At 48.9% G+C, this 25417-nt stretch overlaps 1 protein-coding gene across 2 annotated transcripts in view; it reads right to left on the bottom strand.

Moving 5' to 3' along the window:
- The window catches only part of ELL (elongation factor for RNA polymerase II), a 388638-nt gene that overhangs the window by 210524 nt on the left and 152697 nt on the right, over positions 1 to 25417 (bottom strand). For both annotated transcript variants that reach the window (XM_063914738.1, XM_063914737.1), the window contains exon 3: positions 15708 to 15829. In XM_063914738.1, coding sequence (XP_063770808.1) covers positions 15708 to 15829 — 122 coding nt within the window. The remainder of the gene's footprint in view (positions 1 to 15707; positions 15830 to 25417) is intronic.

Genomic DNA, 25417 nt, shown 5'->3' with positions numbered 1-25417 from the left:
TTCCCAATAGGTGAATCCATAGCTTGGATCACTAACGCCTATTCCTGCGGAAGAAACACCTTTTGCACTTCCGTATCCAGGATCACTCCCAGAAAGTACAACCTCTGGGTTGGTTCCAAATGTGACTTTGGAAGGTTCAGAATCCAACCATGACTCCTGAGGAGGCGTGTTGGAAGAACAATGGATTGCAGCAGCTTCTCCTTGGACGATGAATTTATCAGCAGATTGTCCAGATAAGGAATGATGTTCACACCCTGTTTGCGGAGAAGAACCATCATTTCTGCCATCAACTTGGTAAACACCCTTGGTGCTGTGGAGAGGCCGAATGGCAGGGCCTGGAACGACAGTCCAGCTATGCGAAGCGGAGATAAGCCTGATGCGGCAGCCAGATCGGAATGTGGAGGTACGCATCCTTGATATCCAGTGATACCAGGAATTCTCCCTCTTCTAGACCTGATATCACCGCCCTGAGAGACTCCATCTTGAACTTGAACTCCTTTAGAAAGGGGTTCAATGATTTCAGGTTCAGAATGGGCCTGACCGAACCATCCGGTTTCGGTACCACGAAAAGGTTAGAATAGTAACCTTTGCTCTGCATGTGTGGGGTAATGGCACAATGACCTGTGCCTCCACCAGTTTTTGGACAGCGTCCTGTAGTACAATGCTGTCTGCCAAAAGAGTTTGTAAGCCTGATTTGAAAAAATGATGAGTAGGGAGACATAGAAATTCCAGCCTGTATCCCTGGGATACAATATCTATCACACAGGGATCCAGGTTGGACGATACCCAGACGTGACTGTAGTGCAGAGGTTCTCAAACTCGGTCCCCGGGAGCCCACACAGTGCATGTTTTGCAGGTAACCCAGCAGGTGCACAAATGTATTTATTACTCACGGACACATTTTAAAAGGTCCACAGGTGGAGCTAATTATTTCACTTGCGATTCTGTGAGAAGACCTGCAAAACATGCACTGTGTGGGCCCCCGAGGACCGAGTTTGAGAACCTCTGCTGTAGTGTCTTAGTCTGGCTCCATCTCAAGGCCACGCGGTCCACTGTCATGCGGAGGACTTTGGCGTGCCTGAAGCAGGCTTTTGCTCCTGGGAACCTGCAGTATGCAGGTTTCTTGGACTTAACTCGACCTCCCCTAAAGAAGGTATTGGACGCTCTGGCCTTTCTAGGCCTGTTAGGCCGAAAGGACTGCGTTGCAGATGGAGAAGGATTTCTTCGGAGCAGGTGCAGCTGAGGGAAGAAACTGAGACTTACCAGCTGTAGCCGGGGATATCCACGCATCTAGAGCTTCCCCAAAGAGCCTGACCTGTATAGGGTAGGGCCTCCCCACTTTTTCTGGATTCCGCGTCTGCCGACCACTGGCGCAGCCAAAGTCCCCGACAAGCTGAAACAGGCATGGAAGATATTACCACAGCCCAGGTCTTTCATGGATTCTACCATAAAACCTGCTGAATCATGTATGTTGCGTAAATATAAAGCAACGTCATCCCTATTCATCGTATCCAAATCCTCAAGTAAGGTAGCCGACCACTTTACTATTGCCTTTGCAATCCATGCAGTAGCAAAAGTGGGATGTAATATGGCCCCTGAAGCAGTGTACATTGATTTAAGCGTGTTATAAAATTTTCTATCAGCCGGCTCCTTTAAGGCGATAGATCCTGGAACAGGTAAAACCACCTTCTTTGAGAGTCTGGATACAGATGCGTCAACAATTGGCGTGTTTTCTAATTTTTTCCTATCCTCCTCAGGGAAAGGAATTGCCACCAGTACCCTTTTAGGGACCTGGAATTTTTTCTCAGGGTTTACCCATTCTTTTTCAAATATAGCATTCAGTACCTTTGACGCAGGGAAGGTTAGCAAGGCTTTCTCTAACGTCCTAGTGGATGCTGGGAACTCCGTAAGGACCATGGGGAATAGCGGGCTCCGAAGGAGGCTGGGCACTCAAGAAAGATTTATGACTACCTGGTGTGCACTGGCTCCTCCCACTATGACCCTCCTCCAAGCCTCAGTTAGATTTCGTGCCCGGCCGAGGTTGGATGCACACTAGGGGCTCTCCTGAGCCCTTAGAAAGAAAGTATAGTTTAGGTTTTTTATTTTCAGTGAGACCTGCTGGCAACAGGCTCACTGCAGCGAGGTACTAAGGGGAGAAGAAGCGAACTCGCCTGCTTGCAGCCGGATTGGGCTTCTTAGGCTACTGGACACCATTAGCTCCAGAGGGATCGACCGCAGGCCCAGTCCTTGGTGTTCGGTCCCGGAGCCGCGCCGCCGTCCCCCTTACAGAGCCAGAAGCAAGAAGAGGTCCGGAAAAACGGCGGCAGAAGACATCAGTCTTCACCAAGGTAGCGCACAGCACTGCAGCTGTGCGCCATTGCTCCTCATGCACACTTCACACTCCGGTCACTGAGGGTGCAGGGCGCTTGGGGGGGGGGGGGGGGGGGGGGGGGCGCCCTGAGCAGCAATAAAAACACCTTGGCTGGCAAAAATACCACAATATATAGCCCCAGAGGCTATATATGTGGTAAATACCCCTGCCAGAATCCAGAAAAAAGCGGGAGAATAGGCCGCGGAAAAGGGGCGGAGCTATCTCCCTCAGACACCCTGGCGCCATTTCTCCTTCACAGATCCGCTGGAAGGAAGCTCCCTGGCTCTCCCCTGCAGTCTACACTACAGAACAGGGTAAAAACAGAGAGGGGGGGCACTAAATTTAGGCGCAATATATATATATATAATATAAAAAGCAGCTATAGGGGACATAACTCAGTTAGTCCCTGCATTATATAGCGCTCTGGTGTGTGCTGGCATACTCTCGCTCTGTCCCCCCAAAGGGCTTTTGTGGGTCTTGTCCTCATTCGGAGCATTCCTTGTGTGTGTGCGGTGTGTCGGTACGGCTGTGTCGACATGTTTGATGAGGATAATGATGTGGAGGCGGAGCAGATGCCTTTAGAAGGGATGTCACCCCCTGCGGGGCAGACACCTGAGTGGATGGGCTTATGGAAAGTAATGAGTGCACGTATAGACTCCTTATATAAGAAAATAGACGACATGCCAAATGTGGGACAGCCGACTTCTCAGCTCGTGCCTGCCCAGGCGTCGCATGGGTCGTCAGGGGCTCTAAAACGCCCGCTACCTCAAGCAGACCCAGATGTCGACACTGATACTGACACCAGTGTCGACGACGATGAGTCTAACCTGATGCCCACTAAGGCCATTCACTGCATGATTGAGGCAATGAAAGAGGTGTTACACATTTCTGATATAAATACAGGTACCACTAAAAAGGGTATTATGTTTGGGGAGAAAAAATAAGAATTTACTTACCGATAATTCTATTTCTCATAGTCCGTAGTGGATGCTGGGGACTCCGTAAGGACCATGGGGAATAGCGGCTCCGCAGGAGACTGGGCACATCTAAAGAAAGCTTTAGGACTAACTGGTGTGCACTGGCTCCTCCCCCTATGACCCTCCTCCAAGCCTCAGTTAGGATACTGTGCCCGGACGAGCGTACACAATAAGGAAGGATTTTGAATCCCGGGTAAGACTCATACCAGCCACACCAATCACACCGTATAACTTGTGATCTGAACCCAGTTAACAGTATGATAACAGAGGAGCCTCTGAAAAGATGGCTCCCAACAATAATAACCCGATTTTTGTAACGATAACTATGTACAAGTATTGCAGACAATCCGCACTTGGGATGGGCGCCCAGCATCCACTACGGACTATGAGAAATAGAATTATCGGTAAGTAAATTCTTATTTTCTCTAACGTCCTAAGTGGATGCTGGGGACTCCGTAAGGACCATGGGGATTATACCAAAGCTCCCAAACGGGCGGGAGAGTGCGGATGACTCTGCAGCACCGAATGAGAGAACTCCAGGTCCTCCTCAGCCAGGGTATCAAATTTGTAGAATTTAGCAAACGTGTTTGCCCCTGACCAAGTAGCTGCTCGGCAAAGTTGTAAAGCCGAGACCCCTCGGGCAGCCGCCCAAGATGAGCCCACTTTCCTTGTGGAACGGGCTTTTACAGATTTTAGCTGTGGCAGGCCTGCCACAGAATGTGCAAGCTGAATTGTACTACAAATCCAACGAGCAATAGTCTGCTTAGAAGCAGGAGCACCCAGCTTGTTGGGTGCATACAGGATAAACAGCGAGTCAGATTTCCTGACTCCAGCCGTCCTGGAAACATATTTTCAGGGCCCTGACAACATCCAGCAACTTGGATTCCTCCAAGTCCCTAGTAGCCGCAGGCACCACAATAGGTTGGTTCAGGTGAAAACGCTGGAACCACCTTAGGGAGAAACTGAGGACGAGTCCTCAATTCCGCCCTGTCCGAATGGAAAATCAGATAAGGGCTTTTACAGGATAAAGCCGCCAATTCTGACACGCGCCTGGCCCAGGCCAGGGCCAACAGCATGACCACTTTCCATGTGAGATATTTTAACTCCACAGATTTAAGTGGTTCAAACCAATGTGACTTTTGGAACCCAAACTACATTGAGATCCCAAATTGCCACTGGAGGCACAAAAGGAGGCTGTATATGCAGTACCCCTTTTACAAACGTCTAAACTTCAGGGACTGAAGCTAGTTCTTTTTTGGAAGAAATATGAACCTTAATGGACCCCCATTTCAGGCCCATAGACACTCCTGTTTGCAGGAAATGTAGGAATCGACCCAGTTGAATTTCCTCCGTCGGGCCTTACTGGCCTCGCACTACGCAACATATTTTCGCCCATTGCGGTGATAATGTTTTTGCGGTTACATCCTTCCTGGCTTTAGATCAGGATATGGATGACTTCATCCGGAATGCCTTTTTTCCTTCAGGATCCGGTGTTCAACCGGCATGCCGTCAAACGCAGCCGCGGTAAGTCTTGGAACAGACAGGGTCCTTGCTGGAGCAGGTCCCTTCTTAGAGGTAGAGGCCACGGATCCTCCGTGAGCATCTCTTGAAGTTCCGGTTACCAAGTCCTTCTTGGCCAATCCGGAGCCACGAATATAGTGCTTTCTCCTCTCCATCTTATCAATCTCAGTACCTTGGGTATAAGAGGCAGAGGAGGGAACACATACACTGACTGGTACACCCACGGTGTTACCAGAGCGTCTACAACTATTGCCTGAGGGTCTCTTGACCTGGCGCAATACCTGTCGAGTTTTTTAATCATGTGGACGACTTCTGGGTGAAGTCCCCACTCTCCCGGGTGGAGGTCGTGCTGAGGAAGTCTGCTTCCCAGTTGTCCACTCCCGGAATGAATACTGTTGACAGTGCTATCACATGATTTTCCGCCCAGCGAAGAATCCCTGCAGCTTCTGCCATTACCCTCCTGCTTCTTGTGCCACCCTGTCTGTTTACGTGGGTGACTGCCATGATGTTGTCCGACTGGATCAACACCGGCTGACCTTGAAGCAGAGGTCTTGCTAAGCTTAGAGCATTGTAAATGGCCCTTAGCTTCAGGATATTTATGTGAAGTGATGTATCCAGGCTTGACCCTAAGCCCTGGATATTCCTTCCCTGTGTGACTGCTCCCCAGCCTCGCAGGCTGGCATCCGTGGTCACCAGGACCCAGTCCTGAATGCCGAATCTGCGGCCCTCTAGAAGATGAGCACTCTGCAACCACCACAGGATGGATACCCTTGTCCTTGGTGACAGGGTTATCCGCTGATGCATCTGAAAATGCGACCCGGACCATTTGTCCAGTAGGTTCCACTGGAAAGTTCTTGCGTGGAATCTAACGAATGGGATTGCTTCGTAGGAAGCCACCATTTTTACCCAGAACCCTTGTGCATTGATGCACTGTGGTTCGGTTTTAGGAGGTTCCTGACTAGCTCGGATAACTCCCTGGCTCTCTCTTCCGGGAGAAACACCTTTTTTCTGGACTGTGTCCAGGAACATCCCTAGGAAACAGAAGACAAGTCGTCGGAACCAGCTGCGATTTTGGAATATTGAGAATCCAATCGTGCTGCCGCAACACTACCCGAGATAGTGCTACACCGACTTCCAACTGTTCCCTGGATCTTACCCTTATCAGGGAATCGTCCAAGTAAGGGATAACTAAAATTCCCTTCCTTCGAAGGGATATCATTTCAGCCATTACCTTGGTAAAGACCCGGGGTGCCGTGGACCATCCCTACGGCAGCGTCTGAACTGATAGTGACAGTTCTGTACCATAACCTGAGGTACCCTTGGTGAGAAGGGTAAATTTTGACATGAAGGTAAGCATCCTTGATGTCCCGAGACATCATGTAGTCCCCTTCTTCCAGGTTCGCAATCACTGCTCTGAGTGACTCAATCTTGAATTTGAACCTCTGTATGTAAGTGTTCAAAGATTTTAGATTTAGAATCGGTCTCACCGAGCCGTCTGGCTTCGGTACCACAATAGTGTGGAATAATACCCCGTTCCCTGTTGCAGGAGGGGTACCTTGATTATCACCTGCTGGGAATACAGCTTGTGAATGGCTTCCAAAACTGCCTCCCTGTCAGAGGGAGACGTCGGTAAAGCCGACTTTTGGAAACGGCGAGGGGGAGACGTCTCGAATTCCAATATGTACCCTTGAGATATTACCTGAAGGGTCCAGGGGTCTACTTGCGAGTGAGCCCACTGCGCACTGAAATTCATTGAGAACGGGCCCCCACCGTGCCTGAGCTTGTAAGGCCCTAGCGTCATACTGAGGGCTTTGCAGAGGCGGGAAAGGGTCTCTGTTCCTGGGAACTGGGTAATCTCTTCAGCCTTTTTCCTCTCCCTCTGTCACGAGCAGAAAAGAGGAACCTTTTGTCTTATTTTGAGAGGCGACCTGGGGTACAAACGTGGATTTCCCAGTTGTTGCCGTGGCCACCAGGTCTAAAAGACCGACCCCAAATGTCCCCTTTCAAAGGCAATACTTCCAAATGCCGTTTGGAATCCGCATCACCTGACCATTTTACTGGTAGAATTGGACAACGCACTTATACTTGATGCCAGTCGGCAAATATTCCGCTGTGCATCATGCATATATAGAAATGCATCTTTTAAATGCTCTATAGGCAATAATATACTATCCTTATCTAGGATATCAATATTTCCAGTCAGGGAATCCGACCATGCCAACCCAGCACTGCACCTCCAGGCTGAGGCGATTGCTGGTCGCAGTATAACACCAGTATGTGTGTGAATACATTTTTGGATACCCTCCTGCTTTCTATCAGCAGGATCCTTAAGGGCGGCCATCTCATGAGAGGGTAGAGCCCTTGTTCTTACAAGGGTGTGAGTGCCTTATCCCCCCTAGGGGGTGTTTCCCAACGCACCCTAACCTCTGGCGGGAAAGGGTATACAGCCAATACTTTTTAAGAAATTATCAATTGTTATCGGGGGGAAACCCACGCATCATCACACACCTCATTTTATTTCTCAGATTCAGGAAAACTACAGGTAGTTTTTCCCTCACCGAACATAATACCCCTTTTTGGTGGTACTCGTATTATCAGAAATGTATAAAACATTTTCCATTGTCTCAATCATGTAACGTGTGGCCCTACTGGAAATCACGGTTGTCTCTTCACCGTCGACACAGGAGTCAGTATCCATGTCGGCGTCTGTATCTGCCATCTGAGGTAACGGGCGCTTTAGAGCCCCTGACGGCCTATGAGACGTCTGGACAGGCACAAGCTGAGTAGCCGGCTGTCTCATGTCAACCACTGTTTTTTTATACAGAGCTGACACTGTCACGTAATTTTCAACAGTACATCCACTCAGGTGTTGACCCCCTAGGTGGTGACATCACTGTTACAGACACTCTGCTCCGTCTCCACATCATTTTTCTCCTCATACATGTCAACACAAACGTACCGACACACAGCACACACACAGGGAATGCTCTGATAGAGGACAGGACCCCACTAGCCCTTTGGGGAGACAGAGGGAGAGTATGCCAGCACACACCAGAGCGCTATATATATATATATATATATATATATATATATATATATATATATATATATATATATATATATATATATATATATATATACAGGGATAACCTTATATAAGTGTTTTTCCCTTTATAGCTGCTGTATGTTTTAATACTGCACCTAATTAGTGCCCCCCTCTCTTTTTTTAACCCTTTCTGTAGTGTAGTGACTGCAGGGAAGAGCCAGGGAGCTTCCCTCCAACTGAGCTGTGAGGGAAAATGGCGCCAGTGTGCTGAGGAGATAAGGCCGCCGAAAAGGGGGCGGAGCCTATCTCCCGTTTTTCTGTATATTCTGGCAGGGGTTAAATGCATCCATATAGCCCAGGAGCTATATGTGATGTATTTTTTGCCATGTAAGGTATTTTTATCATGTTTTATTGCGTCTCAGGGCGCCCCCCCCAGCGCCCTGCACCCTCAGTGACCGGAGTATGAAGTGTGCTGAGAGCAATGGCGCACAGCTGCAGTGCTGTGCGCTACCTTATTGAAGACAGGAACGTCTTCTGCCGCCGATTTTTCCGGACCTCTTCGCTCTTCTGGCTCTGTAAGGGGGCCGGCGGCGCGGCTCCGGGACCCATCCAGGCTGGGCCTGTGATCGTCCCTCTGGAGCTAATGTCCAGTAGCCAAGAAGCCCAATCCACTCTGCACGCAGGTGAGTTCGCTTCTTCTCCCCTTAGTCCCTCGATGCAGTGAGCCTGTTGCCAGCAGGTCTCACTGAAAATAACAAACCTAAAACTAAAACTTTCACTAAGAAGCTCACGAGAGCCCCTAGTGTGCACCCTTCTCGGCGGGCACAGAAATCTAACTGAGGCTTGGAGGAGGGTCATAGGGGGAGGAGCCAGTGCACACCAGTTCGTCCTAAAGCTTTCTTTAGATGTGCCCAGTCTCCTGCGGAGCCGCTATTCCCCATGGTCCTTACGGAGTCCCCAGCATCCACTTAGGACGTTAGAGAAAACTACCCGTAGTTTTTCCCCCATCAGATGAATTAAATGAAGTGTGTGAAGAAGCGTGGGCTTTCCCTGATAAAAAATTGGTAATTCCTAAGAAGGTACTAATGGCGTTCCCTTTCCCGCCAGAGGATAGGTCGCGTTGGGAAACACCTCCTAGGGTGGATAAAGCGCTCACACGTTTGTCTAAAAAGGTGGCACTACAGTCTCCGGATACGGCCGCCCTCAAGGAACCTGCTGATAGAAAGCAGGAAGCGATCCTGAAGTCTGTATATACACACACAGGCATTATACTTAGGCCAGCTATTGCGTCAGCTTGGATGTGCAGTGCTGCCGCTGCGTGGTCAGATAAACTGTCAGAAAATATTGACACATTAGACAGAGACACGATCCTGTTAACCATAGACCATATAAAAGACTCAGTCTTATATATGAGAGATGCACAAAGGGAAATCTGCCGACTGGCATCTAAAGTAAGTGCATTGTCCATTTCTGCTAGGAGAGGCTTATGGACTCGCCAGTGGACAGGAGATGCAGATTCAAAAAAGCACATGGAAGTGTTACCATATAAGGGTGAGGAATTATTTGGGGATGGTCTCTCGGACCTAGTTTCCACAGCAACGTCTGGGAAGTCAGCATTTTTACCTCATGTCCCCTCACAGCCTAAGAAGGCGCCGTTTTATCAGGTTCAGTCCTTTCGGACCCAGAAAAACAGGCGTGGAAAAGGCGGGTCCTTTCTGTCCAGAGGCAGAGGTAGGGGAAAAAGGCTGCAACAAACAGCAGGTTCCCAGGAGCAAAAGTCCTCCCCCGCTTCTTCTTCCAAGTCCGCCGCATGACGGTGGGGCTCCACAGGTGGAGCCAGGTACGGTGGGGGGTCGCCTCAAAAATTTCAGCGATCAGTGGGTTCGCTCACAGGTGGATCCCTGGATCCTGCAAATAGTATCTCAGGGGTACAAGCTGGAATTCGAGGCGTCCCCACCCCACCGGTTCCTAAAATCTGCCTTGCCGATTGCTCCCTCAGACAGGGAGGCGGTGCTAGCGGCAATTCACAAGCTGTATTCCCAGCAGGTGATAATCAAGGTACCCCTACTTCAACAAGGCCGGGGTTATTATTCCACACTATTTGTGGTACCGAAACCGGACGGTTCGGTGAGACCCATTCTAAATTTGAAATCCTTGAACACGTACATAAAGAAATTCAAGTTCAAGATGGAATCGCTCAGGGCGGTTATTGCAAGCCTGGACGAGGGGGATTACATGGTATCCCTGGACATCAAGGATGCTTACTTGCATGTCCCCATTTACCATCCTCACCAGGAGTACCTCAGATTTGTGGTACAGGATTGCCATTACCAATTCCAGACGCTGCCGTTTGGACTGTCCACGGCACCAAGGGTATTTACCAAGGTTATGGCGGAAATGATGATACTCCTTCGAAGAAAGGGAGTTTTAATTATCCCGTACTTGGACGATCTCCTAATAAAAGCGAGGTCCAAGGAACAGTTGTTGGTGGGAGTAGCACTATCTCAGGAGGTGCTGCACCAGCACGGCTGGATTCTGAATATCCCAAAGTCACAGCTGGTTCCGACGACACGGCTACTGTTCCTGGGTATGATTCTGGATACAGTCCAGAAGAAAGTGTTTCTCCCGGAGGAGAAAGCCAGGGAGTTGTCATCTCTAGTCAGAGACCTCCTGAAACCAAAACAGGTATCAGTGCATCGCTGTACACGGGTCCTGGGAAAGATGGTAGCTTCTTACGAAGCAATTCCCTTCGGCAGGTTCCATGCCAGAATCTTTCAGTGGGACCTGTTGGACCAGTGGTCCGGATCGCATCTTCAGATGCATCGCTTAATAACCCTGTCTCCAAGAACCAGGGTGTCTCTACTGTGGTGGCTGCAGAGTGCCCATCTTCTAGAGGGCCGCAGGTTCGGAATACAGGACTGGGTCCTGGTGACCACGGATGCCAGCCTTCGAGGCTGGGGGGCAGTCATACAGGGAAGAAACTTCCAAGGACTATGGTCGAGTCAGGAGACTTCCCTTCACATAAATATGCTGGAACTAAGGGCCATCTACAATGCCCTAAGTCGAGCAAAAGCCCTGCTCCTACACCAGCCGGTGCTGATCCAGTCAGACAACATCACGGCAGTCGCCCATGTAAATCGACAGGGCGGCACAAGAAGCAGGATGGCGATGGCAGAAGCCACAAAAATTCTCCGATGGGCGGAGAATCATGTACTAGCACTGTCAGCAGTGTTCATTCCGGGAGTGGACAACTGGGAAGCAGACTTCCTCAGCAGACACGACCTCCACCCGGGGGAGTGGGTACTTCACCCAGAAGGCTTCCAGATGCTGGTAAACCGTTGGGAAAAACCACAGGTGGACATGATGGCGTCCCGTCTCAACAAAAAGTTAAAAAGATATTGCGCCAGGTCAAGGGACCCTCAGGCGATAGCTGTGGACGCTCTAGTGACACCGTGGGTGTACCAGTCGGTTTATGTGTTCCCTCCTCTGCCTCTCATTCCAAAGGTATTGAGAATAATAAGAAAGCGAGGAGTAAACACAATTCTCGTGGTTCCGGATTGGCCAAGACGAGCGTGGTACCCGGAACTTCAAGAGATGCTCTCAGAGGACCCGTGGCCTCTACCGCTCAGACAGGACCTGATACAGCAGGGGCCCTGTCTGTTCCAAGACTTACCGCGGCTGCGTTTGACGGCATGGCGGTTGAACACCGGATCCTAAAGGAAAAGGGTATTCCGGAAGAAGTCATTCCTACGCTTATTAAGGCCAGGAAAGATGTTACGGCAACGCATTATCACCGCATATGGCGAAAATATGTTGCATGGTGCGAGGCCAATAAGGCCCCAACAGAGGAATTTCAACTAGGTCGATTTCTGCATTTCCTGCAAGCAGGAGTGGATATGGGCCTAAAACTAGGCTCCATTAAAGTACAGATCTCAGCTCTGTCGATTTTCTTTCAAAAAGAACTAGCTTCAGTACCTGAAGTTCAGACTTTTGTAAAAGGAGTGCTGCATATTCAGCCCCCGTTTGTGCCTCCAGTGGCACCTTGGGATCTCAACGTGATGTTGAGTTTCTTAAAATCACATTGGTTTGAGCCACTAAAAACCGTGGATCTGAAATATCTCACGTGGAAAGTGGTCATGTTATTAGCCTTGGCTTCAGCCAGGCGAGTGTCAGAATTGGCGGCTTTATCATGTAAAAGCCCTTATCTGATTTTCCATATGGATAGGGCAGAGTTGAGGAATCGTCCCCAATTTCTCCCTAAGGTGGTGTCAGCGTTTCACCTGAACCAGCCTATTGTGGTGCCTGCGGCTACTAGTGAATTGGAGGACTCCAAGTTGCTAGACGTTGTCAGGGCCCTGAAAATATATGTTTCCAGGACGGCTGGAGTCAGAAAATCTGACTCGCTGTTTATCCTGTATGCACCCAACAAGCTGGGTGCTCCTGCTTCTAAGCAGTCTATTGCTCGCTGGATTTGTAGTACAATTCAGCTTGCACATTCTATGGCAGGCATACCACAGCTAAAATCTGTAAATGCCCATTCCACAAGGAAGGTGGGCTCATCTTGGGCGGCTGCCTGAGGGGTCTCGGCTTTACAACTTTGCCGAGCAGCTACTTGGTCAGGGGCAAACACGTTTGCAAAATTCTACAAATTTGATACCCTGGCTGAGGAGGACCTGGAGTTCTCTCATTCGGTGCTACAGAGTCATCCGCACTCTCCCGCCCGTTTGGGAGCTTTGGTATAATCCCCATGGTCCTTACGGAGTTCCCAGCATCCACTAGGACGTTAGAGAAAATAAGAATTTACTCACCAGTAATTCTATTTCTCGTAGTCCGTAGTGGATGCTGGGCGCCCATCCCAAGTGCGGATTGTCTGCAATACTTGTATATAGTTATTGTTAACTAAAGGGTTATTGTTGAGCCATCTGTTGAGAGGCTCAGTGGTTTTCATACTGTCAAACTGGATATAGTATCACGAGTTGTACGGTGTGATTGGTGTGGCTGGTAAGAGTCTTACCCGGGATTCTAAATCCTTCCTTATTATGTCTGCTCGTCCGGGCAGTGTCCTAACTGAGGCTTGGAGGAGGGTCATAGTGGGAGGAGCCAGTGCACACCAGGTAGTCATAAATCTTTCTAGAGTATCCAGCCTCCTTCGGAGCCCGCTATTCCCCATGGTCCTTATGGAGTTCCCAGCATCCACTACGGACTACGAGAAATAGAATTACCGGTGAGTAAATTCTTATTTTTTTTATTTTCAGTGAAAAAAGCCTCCTCAACCTGCTCAGGTGTGGTATCATTAATATTCCTCACATCCCTAATAGCCTCTATCAACAATTGCACCCCCTTTGCAAGAGATGGACCCCCGCAACACATCCCAATGACAGTCTGTGGTGTCAGAATCGATATCCGTGTCGTCTTGTGTGACCTGCACAAGCTCACGTTTGTGGGGGTATACAGCGGGGCGTCCCGAGGTACCAGAAACCTGCCAGACTGTCAGAGCTCTGTAATACCTGGGTTGCAAATTCATTACTTGCAACCCTGTCTGAAATCTGGGAAATCCAAGATTTGGTAGAGGAAAACCACTCAGGTTCCCTTGCTGGTATCTGTGCTAAACCAGTGCAATCCTGATTACATAGAATGGGATCATCCTGGGAGGATAAATCCTCTACAGCATATGACACAGTATCCCTGGACATAGCTAAAGGAGACCAAACACTCCCACACACACACACACACACACACACACACACACACACACACACACACACACACACACACGTGAGGGCAGACAGTTCCCCCCCCAAGAATGGCAAGAGAGACACAGAGATTGGAACCAACCCACACACAGTGCTTTTAGCAAAGGGAGACCCCTTGTCAGCGCTGACTGTGCACCTTAATAGGACACACAGTCGTATTACAGCCTCCCCTCCCTTCTACAACCCCCTAGTACGGTGTACAGATAGCTGGAGTTGCTGTGGAGGGACCTGTTCTTCCTCTCAGCGCTGTGCAGGCAGGAAAATGGCGCTGAAACGCTGCTGTGTCCGCTCTGAGGAGAAGCGGCGCCCCCTTAATGGCGCTGTCTTCCCGCTCTTCATGGATTATACTGGCCTGAGGAATTAGTGCTGGCTGAGATCGGAGGACCCCGACAGGCTTCTGGACCAGTGTAGGGGGTAAGCGCTGGCCCAGGGCACCCCTCACAGCACCACACCAGGTACCGCTGAGCCTTCCCAGTATTAACTGCACTCCCTCCCCGCTGCCGCCATCTTCACACCGGCCCCCCGCTTGCTAGGGGGGTTGGTGTCTCACTCACCACTTCTTCAGCTCTGTAAGGGGTTGGCGGCATGCTGCTGGGGTGAGCGGTCCCCTGTGGCGGAGAACGATCAGACCTCTCTGGAGCTCAGTGTCCAGTCAGCGGAGACAGTGGCTCAGACCCCGCAGGGCGGACACTACTTCCCCCATAGTCCCTCGCTGCAGCGAGGCTGTTGCAAGCAGCCTCCCTGTAAAATAATAAACTAAGTAAAACTTTACTAGAAAAGTCCTGTAGAGCTCCCCTAACTGTGACCAGCTCCTCTGGGCACATTATCTAAACTGAGTCTGGTAGGAGGGGCATAGAGGGAGGAGCCAGCCCACACTCTCAAACTCTTAAAGTGCCAATGGCTCCTGGAGGACCCATCTATACCCATGGTACTAATGTGGGCCCCAGCATCTTCTAGGACATAAGAGAAACACTTATTTTAGGAATCAGGAAAGGTCACGAGCCTACTAAACAGACCACTGCAATATGGATAAGAGAAGTTATCTATAAGAAAGAGGGCCTTAAGGTGCTTGAGACCCACAAAGAACACTAGAGCAGTAGCTACTTCTTGGGCAAAGAAGGCGGGAGCATACATTAGAGACCTGTAAAGCAGCATAATGGTATACTGTACATACAGTCATTACACACTGGATCTGTCAAGATCATTCCGGACATAAAGTTCTTCAATAAAGCACTTTAATTCTAATGTTATACAGAAATCTTGACGTTCTGGTTGTTTCGTTTTGCCCACCCTGTATTCTGCTTTGTTATGTACTAGGGTTAGGGCTGTCGTGGCGTAACAAAGAAGAAAACAGATTACATTCCCAGATAGTTCTGTTTCGTTCAGAGACTCCATGGCAGCCTATAGAATACCCTCCAGTATAAATGTGTTTTTTCCCCAGGGACCAAGTATGAGGGGACACTCAAAAAAAGATAAGGAACAAGGAGGAGGATATACAGAAGGGGGGTCCCTAAAAACAAAACGTTCTGTCTATATTGAGGGAAACCGGTACTATACCGAAGCCATGGCTGGGGTGGAGTCTTCTTGAATAAACTCCATACTCCGCCATTGCAGACCAGGTTTTAAGGATATCCATGCTTGAGCACATGTCTTAATTAGTAAGTCTTCAATAAATATGATTTAACCATCTGGACTCATGCAATGATATCCTTAAAACCTGTACTGTAATTGCGGCGTATGGGAAACGCTGGTATAGTATATCTTTTACAGAGGTTCTATGATTGCATCTGTTTGTAGGTCATGTATTTCAGTGGTAAACTTTACTTTTTAACATTATTTTCAGATACAACAATTTACTTTACAAATAGGAGAAGGGGGAGGTGCTAACAGAACAATAACAAATTTGCTCCAATATTAATTCTCTCGATCCACCTAAAAAAGGTCAATTGTCTTAAGGAAGGGAGAACCAATAAAAAAAAAAATATTTCGGCAAAAATGCAACCAAGTCACTGAGACAGCTTGAGTGGGAGAGAACTCACCTTTGAATATACTGCTGGATGCAATCAAAGCTCCCTTGAGGGCTGTCCCTGCCAACATTTGATAGATAGAAAGTGAAAGTTCGCACTTCTGTAGGGCACTCAGGCTGAGGAATAGTGATTTGCTGGGATAACATGAAAAAAAAAAAAGGGTAATAATTAAGAATACAGTTAGAAAACAATTAAGTTGCAGAAGGAAACTAAGGGCCTAATTCAGGTATGATCGCAGCAGCAAATTTGTTAGCAGTTAGGCAAAACCATGGGCACTGCAGGAGGAGGGAGGGGGGAGGGGACAGAGATAACATTTGCAGAGAGAGATAGATTTGGGTGTGGTGTGTTCAATCTGAAAATAAGAATTTACTTACCGATAATTCTATTTCTCGTAGTCCGTAGTGGATGCTGGGGACTCCGTCAGGACCATGGGGATTAGCGGCTCCGCAGGAGACAGGGCACAAAAGTAAAAGCTTTAGGATCAGGTGGTGTGCACTGGCTCCTCCCCCTATGACCCTCCTCCAAGCCTCAGTTAGGATACTGTGCCCGGACGAGCGTACACAATAAGGAAGGATTTTGAATCCCGGGTAAGACTCATACCAGCCACACCAATCACACTGTACAACCTGTGATCTGAACCCAGTTAACAGCATGATAACAGCGGAGCCTCTGAAAAGATGGCTCACAACAATAATAACCCGATTTTTGTAACAATAACTATGTACAAGTATTGCAGACAATCCGCACTTAGGATGGGCGCCCAGCATCCACTACGGACTACGAGAAATAGAATTATCGGTAAGTAAATTCTTATTTTCTCTGACGTCCTAAGTGGATGCTGGGGACTCCGTAAGGACCATGGGGATTATACCAAAGCTCCCAAACGGGCGGGAGAGTGCGGATGACTCTGCACCACCGAATGAGAGAACTCCAGGTCCTCCTCAGCCAGGGTGTGCCCCTGACCAAGTAGCAGCTCGGCAAAGTTGTAAAGCCGAGACCCCTCGGGCAGCCGCCCAAGATGAGCCCACCTTCCTTGTGGAATGGGCATTTACATATTTTGGCTGTGGCAGGCCTGCCACAGAATGTGCAAGCTGAATTGTACTACACATCCAACTAGCAATCGTCTGCTTAGAAGCAAGAGCACCCAGTTTTTTGGGTGCCTACAGGATAACAGCAAGTCATTTTTCCTGACTCCAGCCGTCCTGGAACCTATATTTTCAGGGCCCTGACAACATCCAGCAACTTGGAGTCCTCCAAGTCCCTAGTAGCCGCAGGTACCACAATAAGCTGGTGCAGATGAAACGCTGACACCACCTTAGGGAGAAACTGGGGACGAGTCCGCAGCTCTGCCCTGTCCGAATGGACAATCAGATATGGGCTTTGTGAGACAAAGCCGCCAATTCTGACACTCGCCTGGCCGAGGCCAGGGCCAACAGCATGGTCACTTTCCATGTGAGATATTTCAAATCCACAGATTTGAGCGGTTCAAACCAATGTGATTTGAGGAATCCCAGAACTACGTTGAGATCCCACAGTGCCACTGGAGGCACAAAAGGGGGTTGTATATGCAGTACTCCCTTGACAAACTTCTGGACTTCAGGAACTGAAGCCAATCTTTTCTGGAAGAAAATTGACAGGGCTGAAATTTGAACCCTAATGGAACCCAATTTGAGGCCCATAGACACTCCTGTTTGCAGGAAATGCAGGAATCGACCGAGTTGAAATTTCTTCGTGGGGCCTTCCTGGCCTCACACCACGCAACATATTTTCGCCACATGTGGTGATAATGTTGTGCGGTCACCTCCTTCCTGGCTTTGACCAGGGTAGGAATGACCTCTTCCGGAATGCCTTTTTCCCTTAGGATCCGGCGTTCCACCGCCATGCCGTCAAACGCAGCCGCGGTAAGTCTTGGAACAGACATGGTACTTGCTGAAGCAAGTCCCTTCTTAGCAGCAGAGGCCATGAGTCCTCTGTGAGCATTTCTTGAAGTTCCGGGTACCAAGTCCTTCTTGGCCAATCCGGAGCCACGAGTATAGTTCTTACTCCTCTACGTCTTATAATTCTCAGTACCTTGGGTATGAGAAGCAGAGGAGGGAACACATACACCGACTGGTACACCCACGGTGTTACCAGAACGTCCACAGCTATTGCCTGAGGGTCTCTTGACCTGGCGCAATACCTGTCCAGTTTTTTGTTCTCATGTCCACCTTTGGTCTTTCCCAACGGTTCACAATCATGTGGAAAACTTCCCGATGAAGTCCCCACTCTCCCGGGTGGAGGTCGTGCCTGCTGAGGAAGTCTGCTTCCCAGTTGTCCACTCCCGGAATGAACACTGCTGACAGTGTTATCACATGATTTTCCGCCCAGCGAAGAATCCTTGCAGTTTCTGCCATTGCCCTCCTGCTTCTTGTGCCGCCCTGTCTGTTTACGTGGGCGACTGCCGTGATGTTGTCCCACTGGATCAATACCGGCTGACCTTGAAGCAGAGGTCTTGCTAAGCTTAGAGCATTGTAAATTGCCCTTAGCTCCAGTATATTTATGTGGAGAGAAGTCTCCAGACTATATCACACTCCCTGGAAATTTTTTCCCTGTGTGACTGCTCCCCAGCCTCTCAGGCTGGCATCCATGGTCACCAGGACCCAGTCCTGAATGCCGAATCTGCGGCCATTTAATAGATGAGCACTCTGCAGCCACCGCAGAAGAAACACCCTTGTCCTTGGAGACAGGGTTATCCGCTGATGCATCTGAAGATGCGATCCGGACCATTTTTCCAGCAGATCCCACTGAAAAGTTCTTGCGTGAAATCTGCCGAATGGAATCGCTTCGTAAGAAGCCACCATTTTTCCCAGGACCCTTGTGCAATGATGCACTGACACTTTTCCTGGTTTTAGGAGGTTCCTGACTAGCTCGGATAACTCCCTGGCTTTCTTCTCCGGGAGAAACACCCTTTTCTGGACTGTGTCCAGAATCATCCCTAGGAACAGCAGACGTGTCGTCGGAAACAGCTGCGATTTTGGAATATTTAGAATCCACCCGTGCTGTCGTAGAACTACTTGAGATAGTGCTACTCCGACCTCCAACTGCTCTCTGGACATTGCCCTTATCAGGAGATCGTCCATTTTCTTTGAAGAAGAATCATCATTTCGGTCATTACCTTGGTAAAGACCCGGGGTGCCGTGGACAATCCAAACGGCAGCGTCTGAAACTGATAGTGACAGTTCTGTACCACGAACCTGAGGTACCCTTGGTGAGAAGGGCAAATTGGGACATGGAGGTAAGCATCCCTGATGTCCAGGGACACCATATAGTCCCCTTCTTCCTGGTTCGCTATCACTGCTCTGAGTGACTCCATCTTGATTTGAACCTTTGTATGTAAGTGTTCAAATATTTCAGATTTAGAATAGGTCTCACCGAGCCGTCTGGCTTCAGTACCACAATATAGTGTGGAATAATACCCCTTTCCTTGTTGTAGGAGGGGTACTTTGATTATCACCTGCTGGGAATACAGCTTGTGAATTGTTTCCAATACTGCCTCCCTGTCGGAGGGAGACGTTGGTAAAGCAGACTTCAGGAACCTGCGAGGGGGAGACGTCTCGAATTTCCAATCTGTACCCCTGGGATACTACTTGTAAGCTCCAGGGGTCCACTTGCGAGTGAGCCCACTGCGTGCTGAAACTCTTGAGACGACCCCCCACCGCACCTGAGTCCGCTTGTACGGCCCCAGCGTCATGCTGAGGACTTGGTAGAAGCGGTGGAGGGCTTCTGTTCCTGGGAATGGGCTGCCTGCTGCAGTCTTCTTCCCTTTCCTCTATCCCTGGGCAGATATGACTGGCCTTTTGCCCGCTTGCCCTTATGGGGACGAAAGGACTGAGGCTGAAAAGACGGTGTCTTTTTCTGCTGAGATGTGACTTGGGGTAAAAAAGGTGAATTTACCAGCTGTTGCCGTGGCCACCAGGTCCGATGGACCGACCCCAAATAACTCCTCCCCTTTATACGGCAATACTTCCATGTGCCGTTTGGAATCTGCATCACCTGACCACTGTCGTGTCCATAAACATCTTCTGGCAGATATGGACATCGCACTTACTCTTGATGCCAGAGTGCAAATATCCCTCTGTGCATCTCGCATATATAGAAATGCATCCTTTAAATGCTCTATAGTCAATAAAATACTGTCCCTGTCAAGGGTATCAATATTTTCAGTCAGGGAATCCGACCAAGCCACCCCAGCGCTGCACATCCAGGCTGAGGCGATCGCTGGTCGCAGTATAACACCAGTATGTGTGTATATACTTTTTAGGATATTTTCCAGCCTCCTATCAGCTGGCTCCTTGAGGGCGGCCGTATCTGGAGACGGTAACGCCACTTGTGATAAGCGTGTGAGCGCCTTCATTTAATTTATCTGATTCAGGAAAAACTACAGGTAGTTTTTTCACACCCCACATAATACCCTTTTTTGTGGTACTTGTAGTATCAGAAATATGTAACACCTCCTTCATTGCCCTTAACATGTAACGTGTGGCCCTAAAGGAAAATACGTTTGTTTCTTCACCGTCGACACTGGAGTCAGTGTCCGTGTCTGTGTCGACCGACTGAGGTAAATGGGCGTTTTAAAGCCCCTGACGGTGTTTGAGACGCCTGGACAGGTACTAATTTGTTTGCCGGCCGTCTCATGTCGTCAACCGACCTTGCAGCGTGTTGACATTATCACGTAATTCCCTAAATAAGCCATCCATTCCGGTGTCGACTCCCTAGAGAGTGACATCACCATTACAGGCAATTGCTCCGCCTCCTCACCAACATCGTCCTCATACATGTCGACACACACGTACCGACACACAGCACACACACAGGGAATGCTCTGATAGAGGACAGGACCCCACTAGCCCTTTGGGGAGACAGAGGGAGAGTTTGCCAGCACACACCAAAACGCTATAATTATACAGGGACAACCTTTATATAAGTGTTTTCCCTTATAGCATCTTAATATATAATCATATCGCCAAATAAGTGCCCCCCCTCTCTGTTTTAACCCTGTTTCTGTAGTGCAGTGCAGGGGAGAGCCTGGGAGCCTTCCCTCCAGCAGTTCTGTGAGGGAAAATGGCGCTGTGTGCTGAGGAGAATAGGCCCCGCCCCCTTTTCGGCGGGCTTCTTCTCCCATTTTTCTGACAACCTGGCAGGGGTTAAATACATCCATATAGCCCCAGAGGCTATATGTGATGTATTTTTAGCCAGTATAGGTACTTTCATTGCTGCCCAGGGCGCCCCCCCCAGCGCCCTGCACCCTCAGTGACCGTTGGTGTGAAGTGTGCTGAGAGCAATGGCGCACAGCTGCAGTGCTGTGCGCTACCTCATGAAGACTGAGAAGTCTTCAGCCGCCGATTTCTGGACCTCTTCTCTCTTCAGCATCTGCAAGGGGGTCGGCGGCGCGGCTCCGGTGACCCATCCAGGCTGTACCTGTGATCGTCCCTCTGGAGCTAGTGTCCAGTAGCCTAAGAAGCCAATCCATCCTGCACGCAGGTGAGTTCACTTCTTCTCCCCTAAGTCCCTCGTTGCAGTGAGCCTGTTGCCAGCAGGACTCACTGAAAATAAAAAACCTAATAAAACTTTTACTCTAAGCAGCTCTTTAGGAGAGCCACCTAGATTGCACCCTTCTCGGCCGGGCACAAAAACCTAACTGAGGCTTGGAGGAGGGTCATAGGGGGAGGAGCCAGTGCACACCACCTGATCCTAAAGCTTTTACTTTTGTGCCCTGTCTCCTGCGGAGCCGCTAATCCCCATGGTCCTGACGGAGTCCCCAACATCCACTTAGGACGTCAGAGAAATCTAAATTGCAGTGTAAAAATAAAGCAGCCAGTATTCACCCTGCACAGAAACAATATAACTCCCCCACATCTAACTCTCTCTGCACATGTTATATCTGCCACACCAGGGTTTTGCCCAACTGCTATTAAATTTGCTGCTGCAGATTTGTTACAGTAAAACATTAATGAAACGTAAGGAGGTGAGCAGTAATCTCATTGTGATTATACCCACACTTCTAAATCAGGGTTATAATTTGTGATGGTATGTAGAACAATTAGCTATGCAACTTCGGGCCTAATTCAGATCTGATAGCTGGGCAGCAATTGTTGCTGTCTTGCGATCAGAGAGTCACCGCCTACAGGGGGAGTGTATTTTCGCTGTGCAAGTGTGCGATCGCATGTGTAGCAGAGCTGCACAAACTGATTTTGTGCAGTCTGCGCAGCTCAGGACTTACTCTTCCTCTGCGATGAGAGCAGGCTGATCATGACCGGAACCAACGTCAGACACCCTCCCTGAAAGCGCCTGAGCCCGCCTGCGTTTTTCCAGACACTCCCTGAAAACGGTCAGTTGCCACCCACAGCCTCTTCCTGTTATTCTCCTTGCGAACGCACGTGCGAATGGATCCTTCGCACAATTTCGTCGTAGGGCACCGATGCCCGTTGCAGCCGTGCGACACACCAGCACATGCGCAATTCGGATCTGATCGCCCGCTGTGCAAAAACGCACATCAGCAATCAGATCTGAATGACCCCTTCATCAACCAGCACAACAGCATCTCATTTTTCCAAAGGAACATTTTCACATGTATTCAACACTTCTGGAAAATAGAAGTACAGAATGATCCTGGTCAGAATGAAGATCTACAGTATGTGGAATTCGTACTCATTTACAGGACATTTGTCTACCAGTACAAATACGAAGACATTTCATTTGGGACACTGAGAAGGACTGTGTTGTGCAAACTAAACGTCTAAGATAAATGTAAAAAGTAAAAAGGACACTATGGGGTAAATTAACTAAGATGGGAGTTCAATTTAAGATGAGACGTTGCCCGTAGCAACCAATCTACTTCTCATTTATCTAGCACCTTCTAGAAAATACCTGGAATCTGGTTGCTATGGGCAACATCCCATCTCAAATAGATATTAGTAAATGCATGCTTCTGTTGGAAATGGGGCCAAATCAGAAAGGTTTTGACCCCCTTTCTGACAAACTCAATCCGAATTGATAACAAGTCGGATTGAGGTGAGGAGAGGGGGAGCGGTGTGGCAGGCTACAGGGATGAGGGGTACCTTGCCTGGCCGTCCCCTGGCCAGGCACGTCTTCCTGCAGCGCCACCGCAGACATCACCACCACTGCCGCAGACGCTGGCAGCACCTCCCGCCGCCATCCAGATCCCCCCGCTGCCTGTAGCTATCACCTCCTCCCGCCGTCTGCTCCCCCCGCCGCTGTCAGCGCACCCTGCAGCCGCTGACAGCGGCATGACAGAACCCAGGATACGGCCAAATCAGACAGTCGGATTTGCCTGTCCATTGAATAGCCTTTGTCGGGTCCATTCCGACAAACGCATGTCGGAATGGATCAGACAGACAGTTACTGAATACACCCTTTAGAATTGCAGATTCTAGGAGCAGAGCAAGAATAAAAAACAGAAAGAAAGAAAAAGAAAGGGAGGAGCCAAATAAAATAATTACAGTTATTAAACTGAAATAATTACTTTTTTTCTCTTTCTATAAAAAGCCCTGTTGGTTATGCAAATTAATAGGTTCCTTTGAAAGTCTTCTAGTATTACTTGAAGGTTCTGGTCAATGGAGTGTGAAATGCTTACTAAGAAAATCATCATGCCACCTGTTCGGATCAACTAATTAAAGAAAAGAAAAGCAATGAATGAGCTGGCTGTACTTTCATTTACTGCTTTTCTATATGGGACTGACCGAGCTATCACCACAAGGACAATGGACAGGCAAATTTCCTCACCCACACTACACAAATCCTAATGATCTATGAAACAGCAAAGTTATGAGTGCCACATTAACGGCCACTTACGGATACATTTGTCACCTCACTCCTCTGCACCACTAATCTAACTTCCACAGGACCAAGTACAGAATTTACTAGACAAGAAATTAGCAAATCCTTAACTACAAATTATACAGCAAAACAAAATCTGCCAACACAATATAAGTAAATAGGATTTTTATACCTACCGGTAAATCCTTTTCTCTTAGTCCGTAGAGGATGCTGGGGATGCTTCAAGAACCATGGGGTATAGACGGGATCCGCAGGAGACATGGGCACTTTAAGACTTTGAATGGGTGTGAACTGGCTCCTCCCTCTACGCCCCTCCTCCAGACTCCAGTTTAAGTAACTGTGCCCAGGGAGACGAACATTTCGAGGAAATAATTTATTGTTAAACCGCGGTGAGCATCTTACCAGCTCACACCTCCAGTATGCCGCAGAACGTGGCATTCAACAGAACACAAGCCAACGGCATGAAGAATATGCAGCAATACGCTGACATAAAGCGTAACATAACCTGTGTGTAAACACAACCAATAACAGCATGACTCATGCCATGAATATCGTCAGCAACAGGCTGACTTAAACGCAACACACCATGTGTGTAAACATACCCAATAACTGCAGATACAGTACGCACAGGGACAGGCGCCCAGCATCCTCTACGGACTAAGAGAAAAGGATTTACCGGTAGGTATTAAAATTGTAATTTTCTCATACGTCCTAGAGGATGCTGGGGATGCTTCAAGAACCATGGGGTTTATACCAAAGCTCTAGAACGGGCGGGAGAGTGCGGATGACTCTGCAGCACCGATTGACCCAACAAGAGGTCCTCAACAGCCAGGTAACTGCTCGGCAAAGCCGTAATGCCGAGACCCCTCGTGCAGCCGCCCAGGATGAGCCCACCTTTCTGGTAGAATGGGCCTTCACCGATTGCGGTAACGGCAATCCAGCCATAGAATGAGCTTGCCGAATCGTATTACAGATCCAGTGTGCAATAGTCTGCTTGGAAGCAGGAGTCTCAATCTTGTTGGGATCATACAGGACAACAGAGCATCCATTGACCTAATCTGAGCCGTTCTGGTTACATAAAATTTCAAAGCTCTGACCCCATCTAGAGACTTCGATTCCCCACAGGCGTCAGTAGCCACTGGGTTGTTCATGCCACTTTAGGCATGGAAGATCAAATAGGGGCTCTTGTGAAACAAAGCAGCCAATTCAGACACCCGCCTTGCAGAGGCCAAGGCCAACAGCATGATCACTTTCCAAGTGACGAATTTAAACTCTACCTTACGTAAAGGTTCAAACCAATGAGATTGCAGGAACCGCAACACCGCGTTCCCATGGTGCCACCAGGGGCACAAAGGGAGGTTGGATGTGCAGCCCACCTTTCACGAAAGTCTGACCTTTCCGGAAGGGTAGCCAATTCTTTTTGAAAGAAAATGGACAAGGCCGAAATTTGTACTTTAATTGAGCCTAACTTTAGGCCTGCATCCACCCCTGCTTGCAGAAAATGGAGAAAACGGCCTAGCTGAAATTCTTCCGTAGGAGTCTCCTTGGATTCACACCAAGACATATTTTCTCCAAATACGGTGATAATGTTTCGCCGTTACCTCTTTTCTAGCCTGAAGCAGTGTGGGAATTACTTCACCGGGAACACCCCTTCGGGCTAGGATCCTGCGCTCAACCTCCAAGTCGTCAAACGAAGCCGTGGTAAGTCTTGTTACACGCACGGCCCCTGCTGTAACAAATCCTCTCATAGAGGAAGAGGCCAGGTATCTCCTATGAGCAATTCCTGAAGATCTGGATACCAAGCCCTCCTTGGCCAGTCTGGAACAATAAGGAATGCCTGAACCCTTGTTTTTCTTATGATTTTTATCACGTTTGGAATGAGTGGA

Source organism: Pseudophryne corroboree, chromosome 1 (genome assembly GCF_028390025.1).
Source record: "Pseudophryne corroboree isolate aPseCor3 chromosome 1, aPseCor3.hap2, whole genome shotgun sequence".
In the NCBI taxonomy this organism is placed as follows: domain Eukaryota; kingdom Metazoa; phylum Chordata; class Amphibia; order Anura; family Myobatrachidae; genus Pseudophryne; species Pseudophryne corroboree.
This window is presented reverse-complemented; position numbering and strand designations above follow the sequence as displayed.